Source organism: Gekko japonicus, unplaced genomic scaffold, assembly GCF_001447785.1.
Source record: "Gekko japonicus isolate JY-2015 unplaced genomic scaffold, Gekko_japonicus_V1.1 scaffold1868, whole genome shotgun sequence".
Lineage (NCBI taxonomy): Eukaryota > Metazoa > Chordata > Lepidosauria > Squamata > Gekkonidae > Gekko > Gekko japonicus.
In genome coordinates, this window is record NW_015164247.1 from 199,398 (window position 1) to 209,661 (window position 10,264).

Genomic DNA, 10,264 nt, shown 5'->3' on the forward strand with positions numbered 1-10,264 from the left:
TGGTTGCATGTTTGTCTCATTATCTACTTGTGCACTCAGAAAAAGAGGCAGAGGTGGCCAAGATCAGGCCAGGCTGGAGCAGACCTTTGGTTCAAAAGCTGGATAGCAGGAGTCTTGCTGCAGGAAACTGCCCAAGCTAGTTCAGGGAGCTCAGTGAAAGGCTTATGTAGCTCTACCCATACCTGTACCCAGACACAGGTCTTAGATCCTATTAATATATACAGAACAGTTCTGTCTGCTGCATGAAACTGAAGTATGGGATGCCTTGAGGTGCCAGGAGTCCAGGCTTTGGCTTTGGCGTTGGCTGTCTGCCTTCTTTGGTCCTGGGGGAGCCCATAGGGTTTGCTGGAGGTGGACTGATGCACTCAGAGTTCCTGGTCTGCTTATTCCATGGCTTCTGGAATGGGAGCCTGCTGTAGTGGATAAGGCAGGGGGTGTTCCCCTAGACCAATAGTACTCACCATGTGGGTTGTGGAGAGTCATATTCACAATGACCATCAACCAAAACAGCCACATTTACTTGTACCCCCATGAGGATAGCAGCTTTTCTGTCTGTCCAGCAGCAGCTGTTTCTGTGTGGGAACCAACTGCCAACCGTAATCCCCACCAAGCAAAGGCCTGGCATGCTTTCCTGAAACACAGGGCGGGTGCCACATTGGATAATGCTATAAAGAAGAACCGCAGATGGCTCCAAAACCACTTAGTATCGCTGCCCTAGAGGAGTCAGGGGCTTTTGGTATGATTGGGATCGTGGTGAAGCTCCTCAGCCTTACAGGAGTCTTCCTCCCAAATGAGGCTAGGCCAGTGCAAATCTTGACAGTGTTACAGTTGATATTTCTTACAATTCCCTTCTCATCGGTGATGGAAAGTGCTGTCAAGTCACAGCTGACTTATGGTAACCCCAAAGGTTTTCAAGGCAAGAAATGACTAGAGGTTGTTTGCCATTGCCTGCTTCTGCATAGCAACCCTGGATAGCAACCCTGGAGGTCTCCCATCCAAGTACCAGCCAAGGCTGGCCCTGCTTAGCTTGCAAGATCAGATCAGATGGGCCCAGCCTGGAGCATCCAGGTCAGGGGCCTTGCTATTACTGTCAAGTAAACTCATTGTGATGATGGCCAGGTGGAGTTTTTAATAGTTCAACAGAAAGCTGTTAATCGACAATTTTTCTTAGTTATGCCTGCTACTGATGCTTATAGTCTTTCAGATTTAGAGAGCGGTGTCTTTTTATTTTTTTTTTAATATATTTTGCTCTCATACCAGAAGGAAAAGAATCTAACCTTGAGTAGTGGTGTTCTGGTGAACATTTTTGAGCTTGGGCATGAGTCAGAGGATGGCTTCTTATAGTCATTTGGCACTTACTCAGATGTTTTTCCTAGCCTCAGTTAAGTATTAACCATGGTTTAGGATGTATCTGTACCAAACAAGTCCTGGTTAAGACTATTTCTGTACTTTCCTGTGCCCAAACTTTTGTTACTATCTGCCTATAAATGCCCTCAAGAGGCCAAGCTTAGCAAACAGAATCATGGTTTCACTGTATGGTTAAGGTGTTCATAAAGGTTAGGGCAAAAAAAAAAATCTTAACTTTGCACTAGCCATTATTAAGCATTAATTCTTCACCAGGCCTTTCACATATCTTAAACAAATGGGGACAACAGTTTCTTATAATCACAAGGTTGTTGTAAGGACGAAGACCTAGAAAGACTGTGGAGTACTCTGAAGACATGTCGTTATTTAGATTACTTGGATAATCTACAGGTTGATGTGTCTACTAATTTATATCAGTCTACGCTGTGTGCCCATCAGTTAATTACTAGCCAAGCAGAGAAACTGTTTGACGTAATACCTGACAAAAATATGCTCACAAGCTGAAGTGGTATTCTCAAGGCTGCTATACTTAAGCAAAACAGAACTGGACTGGTCATGTCAAATCAGCCAATAAGGGTTGTGCCAGGTTGGAACTTTCACTTCAAATGCACTGGCAGTTACAAATTCTATGAGGTGAGAGTGATGTGAAGGAAATGTGCTGCTTATCACAAGTTTAACATTAAAATGGAATGAGATCTATAAACAAAACGGAATCTAAGTAGAGCTCTTCAGACAAATAGCTTGCCTTTCAACCCACGATACAGGAATCAGGCAACTTAATTTAGTGATAACTACAAGGGAATTTCATCGACATTTTTAAAAGATGCTAATGCTTTAGGTTTTCAAATATGTATATTAGTTGTTTTTGAAAAAACTTATTATGATTAACTTGTGTTGTAAATTAGTTTCTCTAATCCTTAAATGTAGCAGTTTTTAGAATACCAGTTCAACTTTTGGCATACTTTGTCATGAATTAAATCAAATATTATATTAGTTTTGCTAATACTGAGTTTGGTTTAATAATAATTAAATTATTTATGTTTAGTTTAATTAAATCCACTCCATACATTTTTATTTTGTTTTTGTTTTTTGTATTTTTCAAATTCAAAAAATACTGGAAAGTACAGAGTCGTACCTGTCAACCTAATTAGTAAAAATTATTTTGGAAAGTATGTCTGGTGAAAAAGAAGAGGAATGGAACGCCACTTCAATTTCAAAGGATGAGGAGGAAATCTCTCAGATTTCTGAAAGCCAAGGAGCTGGTTCTAATGCTAATGAAATGGGCAAAATCTCAGAAGTTCCTGAGATGCACACAAATCCAGATATATTACAATCAGGGACAAGTTCTGAAATGGCAGAGAGTTCCTCAAGCAGCAGACAGCAGGAACAAAAGTCAGGCGAATTCCTGAAGAACCTTACAGATCTATTGGAAAGTGCTCATGAGGTTTCTCAAAGAGATTCAGAAGAAAATACTCTGCACTCTCCAAAGAAACTTGAAATATCACAAAAGATTCCAGTTACTTCAATGCCTGAAACAAAGGATACTGATCTCATGGCTTATATGTATGCTGAAGGATTATGTGAAATCCCTTCTGATTTTTTTGAAGGGCAAGTGAGAAAAACCTTACTACAATCTATCGAGAATGCTAAACCAACTGAAAAGGTATCAATAGATATGCTTTCTGAATTGATGCTGGATGATTACACAGTTCAGTTAAATGCTAAAGGACTGACGGAAATTCCTACAGGAATTTTTGATATCAAAGGGTTAAAATACTTGCAATTAAACCACAATGAAATAAAAATAATTCCAAAAGCAATAGGTACACTGACAAACCTAGACATATTATCCATGGAAGGAAATCAGTTAACATCATTACCTCCACAAATTTCCCGACTTCAAGACTTAAGAACGCTAAACATCAGTCACAACCAAATATCATGTCTTCCCTATGAATTTTCAAGACTGAAGAATCTCAGGTGCCTTTTGATCAGCCATAACAACTTTGAGGAGTTCCCTTCTTCATTGGAAAGTCTTGTAAGACTGGAAATTTTAGATCTCAGTGGGAACAAATTAACTTTGCCAGAGAGTATCATTAGCATGAAAAAATTGACTGTGCTTTGCTTGGAATCCAGTTGTATTTCAATATTCCCAAAGGTTCTGTGCTATCTTCCGAATCTAAGTAAACTCAGTTTGTCAAAAAATCAGATCAAAAGTTTACCAAAGGAAATTAAGGAACTTAAAATGTTAAAAGAACTTTCACTGAAGCACAACAAGCTTATATTTCTGCCTGTACAGCTTTTTCAATTGATCAATTTAGAAAAACTGAGCTTAAAAGATAACCAGTTGGAAAGTCTTTCAGATAAGGTAGAGAGCTTGCAAAAACTCCAAAATCTCAATCTTGCCAAAAATTTATTGAAAAGCATTCCAGATAATCTTTGTAGTTGTACCATGCTGGAACGTCTGATCCTTAATGACAATCAGCTAAAAGAGCTACCCAGCGATCTGCACAAGCTAAGATATCTAAGGGAAATTAGCATAAACAGAAATAAACTGATCTACTTAGATGAACAAATAGCATTCTTTAAATCTCTCTCAGTTATAGAAGCATCAGGAAATTCATTAATGTACATTCCAGTTGAAATAAAAAGTTGTACAGAAATTACTAGAGTTGACATAAGTTACAACAAATTGGCTCTGTTTCCAGTTGGATTGTGTGCACTGGCTGCTCTTAAACATTTAAATCTCAGTGGAAATTATATTTCTGAAATAATTCCTGAAATTAAATTCATTACAATCCTGCAGTATCTAAATCTAAGTCAGAACAAATTGCCCTCATTTTCCATACACTTATGCACTCTTACCAACCTGAGCTACTTAGACTTAAGTAACAATTCAATAAGTAGTATCCCAATACATGTGAAATATATGAAGTCTCTTCGAGTTCTGCTCTTACACCATAACAAATTTGTTTTGTTTCCCAGTGAGATATGTGCTCTTAACCATCTTAAGAGTCTTGATCTTTCAGAAAATCAGATCAAGATCATACCTTCAGAGGTTTGTCAGTTGCAAGAGCTAAAAGACTTAAATTTGTCAAACAATTACCTTGTATCATTTCCAAATGAAATATGCCAACTTTCATTACTGGAGAAGCTAATACTGTGCCAAAAAAATGGATTAAAGGTAAGGTGCTACTTTTATATTTATAAAATTATCTGCTGTACATACCTTCATATTTATAATCATATTTTAGTTCAAAATAAAAAAGAGTAACCAAGTTTGCATTTATAAAAGCATAAAAATAATTTAAGTAGTTAAATTTGACATTATTTATTTATTAGAATAGTTCTACTGCACTTTTCCCATTGTCAAATGAGAGCTCAAGATGACTTACAAAAGCAGGTATAAGCCACAGCACACAAAGACATTAAAACCGTTACAATTATACAGCCTGCACATCCCTCCTTATATATAATTGAATAGTGGGTGCCAAAGTTCTAATTCTAAAATGCACTCCCTTAGTGTATGGCTGACGGCACTGTTCCTCAGCATATATCGCCACCAATCAGAAGGCAAAGCCCGGGTCCTGCCCACACCACAACTGTTGCGACAACCTGGTCTTTTGCATATGGAAGCTGATTGGACCTCACTCCATTCCTCACCTCAACCCCCCCCCCCGCAAGGCAGTTGGAAGTTCAGTTGCATATGGAATCTGCTGTATTCTGGTGGTGTGCAGGTTCATGTTTTAAAAGCAGACTGACACTGTTTACCCAAAGCCAGAGCACTCTCCCAGAGCCTCTTTCTAGATCCCGTTGTATTTATTTCCACAACGGGCCTTATTTCTAGTTTGCCTTATAACTCTACAAGAAAAAGGGCTAGAGACTTAATTTTGTTAAAACTGAAAGATGAGGAATGAGTACAATATTGCAATAGATTACAATGGTGACCATGGGAGTTGGTACCAATTAGAGCAGGACCTGCAAAAATGCTCACCATCCCCTTTACACAATGTCCAAAGGTGCGATCTTTCCAGAAAAAAAAATTATGTTATTATTTTGGGATTTATATCCCGCCCTACCCAGCGGCTCAGGGCGGCTAACAAACAGTCATACCAAACCAGGCTTGGGAAAGAGACCAAAGCAGGGAAAACAAAGAAGCAGGACAAACAGCATCATGTGGGTGCTCTCCAAATCAGTGCTTCTTAAGGAACTGAAGACAGAGCAAAACATCCATGTGGAAACAGCCAATGATATTTCAAGAAAAGAGCTAAAGTAAATTTTCAGTTGGCAAAGAAAGAAATACAGGGTATTATTCCTTTGCAATTAAAAAGGTTGGAGGAATAACATAATAAGTGAAAACAGAATAAAAAAATTTTTTTTCCCTATCTTTCCTATCTTTAATCCTGAGGCAGCAGACATGTATGCTCCCCCGGATGACTTACAAATATGACAGGTCCAGGATCTGATATTGGTTAAGGGTTGATGGACTTCTGCATAAACACTGTCCTTTCTATTCTCAGTTAAGCCAACTTCCAGAAAAGATATCTGAGCTGAGTTCCTTGAAAGAACTTGATGTATCTCATAACGAATTAAAGGAATTGCCAGAAGGATTAGGGGAGATTAAAACTTTGTTCACCTTAACAGCAAATGACAACTGTTTAACAAAGCTTCCCAAAAGTTTTTCTTCACTCTACAGTTTACAGCGCCTGAATTTGAGAGGTGAGCATCTGTCAATATATATAGTCAGCCAATGATAATACACACTAATGGACAACACATACAGGGTTGCTTCCAGGTAACAAAACATATAAAGGGGAAAAGAGCATCTGGATTAATCTCCCTCCTTCAGATAGGTTAGATTCGGTTTTGCCATCTATCCAGTGAAAATCTATTGACCTGTATCCTACCAGTCTACTTAGCAAACTTCTTCCTATGGAACAGCCATTTAACATGGAGGGCTGCTTCTTACAACGGAGGAACTTCCTTCAGCCTAAGGTAGGCTACCTCTCAGTATATTTAAGGAAGAGGTACTCACTAGGGTGGAATAAACTATTTCCTACCTGCCTGGCCTTCCCCTCCAGCTCTACTTTTGTTACCTCTTTCCTGCTGGGTCCACCTCTGCTTTCCTCCCCCTTAACCTTCTCCTTTTCCATATGGCACTGAAACTCTGTATTTTTTTAACTTAGTGGTGGGTTAGGGTGGCCAAACTACAGGTGGTGGCTGGAGATCTCGTGGGGTTTACGACTGATCTCCAGGTGACAGAGATCGGTTCACCTGGAGAAAATGGCCACTTTGGAAGGTGGCCTTCATGGTATTATACCCCACTGAAGTCCCTCCCCTTCCCAAAAGCCCACCCTCCTCAGCCTCCCCCCCCCCAAATCTCTAGGTACTTCCCAGCTCAGAGCTGGCAACCTGAGTGGTGGTGGGGTTTACACCAACTTTTAAAAAATCAGATTTTTCTGCAAACCTGGAGGTAGCCAGCCCTTGTAACAATGGACACTGCACAACAGAGGAAAACAATCAAAGAAGTTATCCACACATTGCCCTGCAACTTCTTACCAAAGACTTCTTTCATAGCTGGTTTCAGATGCTTATTTGTGACCAAAGAGATGAACAGAACACTGATGTAATTGTGTGTACTTGTTTTGGCAGACAATAAGATTCTAGCTTTGCCAAGTGATCTGCACTTTCTTCAGTCCTTGAAAGATATAGATTTTGATGGAAATCCTCTGGTTCGACCTCCACTGGAAGTCTGTAAAGGAAAACAAATACTCACCATTACACGCTACTTACAATGTGCGGATGAAAGAGATGGTAAGTTAAGAGTAAGTTTGATTACTTTTCATAGATTCTGACACTCCTAATATTTTTTTTATTTATAATTTTCTGTTAACCATACCTGAGAGCTGTCAAATCTTAGACATGGCAACACTTCCTCAGTTATTCAGCCTTGTTCTGTGACACATCAACTTTACATTCTCATATGTTCTCACAAATTCATGGATCAGTCGTCTCATGCTGGGGCCCGCAGCTCACACTCTCCTTATACACCTGTCAGTAAGCTACAGTGTACTGTCTTGCAGGTTCCAAGTAACAGGTGCCAGAAGTCAAGCAAGTCAGAGTCATTCAGTCCAAGTTCACGGGCCCAGGAGTCAGGCAAAACAGAGTCGTTCAGTCCAAGTTTGGGGGTCCAGGAGTCAGGCAAAACAGAGTCGTTCAGTACAAGGTCAGAGGTCCAGAAGTCAGGCAAGGCAGAGTAGTTCAGTCCAAAGCAGAGTTATTCGGTCCAAGGCCAGAGGCAAGGCAGTGTCAGTGGCTTAGCATCTATCATACACGCTGCGTCCACACCTAACAGCCTTTCTTGGCTGGTTTTACAGCCCATGCCTAAGGGTCATGCTTACAACCAATTGATCAGACGTAATCCTGCAGCTAGTAGAAAAAGAAGTAGAAGAGATTGGATTTATACCCGCCCTTCACGGATGTGAGGGCGATCTGGCTGCGACATCTGTCACCCCATTGATCGCCAGGGTTGATTCGGCTGATCTGGCTGGCTAGGCTGGTGTCCCCTACCTCCCTCACTGCTCCAAGTGCGTCCCTCCCAAAGCTGCACGCTCAGTGGAAGAGGACGACCATCCCAGATACCCGCCCTTCTCTTGGAGTCTCAGAGCAGCTTACAATTTCCTTTTCCTTCCCTTCCCTACAACAGACATCCTGTGAGGAAGGTGGGGCTGAGAGAGCTCTTCCGCGAAATGCTCTTGAGAGAACAGCTCTGAAAGAACTTGTGACTGACACAAGGTCACACTAGCTACTGTGTGTGGAGAAGTGGGGAATCAAACCCAGTTCTCCAAGATTGGAGTCCGTGCTCCTAACCACCACACCAAACGTGCTCATCTTTTTTATCAGCTACTCATTGTTGTTATCAGCAAGCAGCTGCTGTCAGGCCAGGAGGAGTGCACTTTGTCATCTTGTCTGTAGCTCTGCTATCAGCCTCTGTCTGTGGTGCTCTAAGGGTGTGGGTGATATTGGTGGGCTGGGAATGACCAACAGAGGTTCACCTGCTGAATCAGGGCTGGAAGGTCTTGGTGGCTCTGCACCAGCTTTTGGCTGTGAATCTTGACAAACCTGCAGTTCATTCTTCTGCTGGTCAGCTTCTGTTAACTCAAGGCTGATTACACGAGGCTTCTCTTCTCCTGAGGAGTCCTCTTCTCCTGAAGAGATTTTGCTATCGCTGAAACTTGGATACAGGCTCTCCCTATTCAAGTTCTGCTGCGCTGTTGTAGCCATGGAACATGAATATCTCACCATCCTGAGGGGACTGCTGAACACTTTGTTTGGCCTTCTCACTATTGTGGGAGCCCTTATTTGGGCCTTTCTTGCATCTCTATACATGACACCGCTATTCGTTCTTTGTCTCCTCATATACTAGAATAGCAGAAGCATATGCATCAAATGGATTCCGGGAAAGAAAATGCCTTTCATCAGTATCGGTATAAAACAGTAGACCACAAGCAATTTTTTTTCCAAGTGACCACCTAAAATCTTCTAGGAGAATGTTTGTAGTGAAGTTTGTGCTCAGGTGAACAACAGTAAAAAGTGTACATTAAAAACAGTGCCGATAACTCAATAACTAAAACAGTCTCTGATGGCACTAAAACTTCAGTTCCAGAATTATGTTACTGTCTCGCAGTAGAGATAGGGAGGGAGCAAGATGAAGGGGGGGGGAAGAGTGTCAGACAGATGGTGCCCATTGCTGCCCTCAGCTGGAAGCTCAGTGGAACATCTTTGCCTTGTGCACCCTGCAGAACTGCATTCGGTCCCACAGGGTGCAGATGTTATTTGGCAGACAGTTCCACCCTGGCTCTGGTCGAGGACAGCCAGATATCTTTTGGGCTGGGGATCACCAGTAAGTTGTTCCCAGAGGACCGTAAAGCTCTTCAGGGGACATGCCAGAGGAGGTGGTCCTGAAGATACATGGGTTCCAGAACACTCAAAGTCTTGAAGGTCAATGCCAAAACCTTGAACCTGACTTGGTACTCCACTGGGAGCCAGTGCAGCTGATGCAGTACAGGATGAATATGAGCTGTTCATGATGTTCCCATCAGGGCCCACGCTGCCTCATTCTAGACCAGTTGGAGTTTCTGGGTTAGTCTCAAGGGTAGGCCAGCATAAAGCGAGTTACAGTAGTCCAGTCTGGAGGTGACCATTACATGGATTACTGTGATAGTAACTGCTAGCTATGTACATTTCTGGAAATATTAAGGAAACTGAATTTTAGCTTCTAGCTTTATGTCATTGTCTATATTTAAAACATATATTGTCCCAACATTTTTAAGAGCCACACTGCTTAGAATTCTTTTTCAACACTTCATAAATTTTATTACTGAAATATACTATCCTGTAATATTTGCAATGTGTTTCTTCTAGATAAGATCCTGCAGAGCGTATTGAAGATCATTGCTAGCAATATATCCTTTGAAAATTTTGAATTTTTTTGCCAAAGACTGCAACTTAAAAATGATGTATACAAATCTATTGAAAACAACAGGTTAGTGAGATGTTCAACATGCCTTTTTCCATAGGATATTTTGAATTGCTTTCATTTGGCTGTATTTTTAATATATTGTAGTGTCATTAGATATAGTTTACTTCAGTTTGGAATAAAATCTATCTAAACCCACTGCTTTAGCCAAGTATTTTGTCTGTCTGTTTTTCCATTAGATCTATTACAGTAGAAGAGAAAGTCACACAGGCACTGGACCACTGGAAAACTGAAAATGAAGCTTTGTCGCCTGCTGCCATGACAGACCAGCTGATCAGAGTATTAACCATGACAGGTCTATATTATCTGACCAACAAAGCAAAAGCTTTAAAACTTTGTTCCAGACTAGTGAAGTTCTGA

At 40.9% G+C, this 10,264-nt stretch overlaps 1 protein-coding gene across 1 annotated transcript; it reads left to right on the forward strand.

Moving 5' to 3' along the window:
- The first annotated feature begins 2,536 nt into the window (after positions 1-2,536).
- Positions 2,537-10,264, forward strand: LRRD1 (leucine-rich repeats and death domain containing 1). The gene is made up of 5 exons (XM_015408631.1): positions 2,537-4,549; positions 5,886-6,084; positions 7,018-7,179; positions 9,790-9,910; positions 10,084-10,264. Exons 1-5 carry the CDS (start codon positions 2,537-2,539, stop codon positions 10,262-10,264), a joined length of 2,676 nt encoding a protein of 891 aa, XP_015264117.1.

Bases quoted from the DNA above. Each gene is read 5' to 3' on its own strand.
- LRRD1 (XM_015408631.1), top strand. From the start codon at position 2,537: ATGTCTGGTGAAAAAGAAGAGGAATGGAACGCCACTTCAATTTCAAAG. The intron at 4,550-5,885 runs GTAAGGTGCTAC...TTCTATTCTCAG, and splicing joins GCCAAAAAAATGGATTAAAG to TTAAGCCAACTTCCAGAAAA. The intron at 9,911-10,083 runs GTTAGTGAGATG...TTTTTCCATTAG, and splicing joins AAATCTATTGAAAACAACAG to ATCTATTACAGTAGAAGAGA.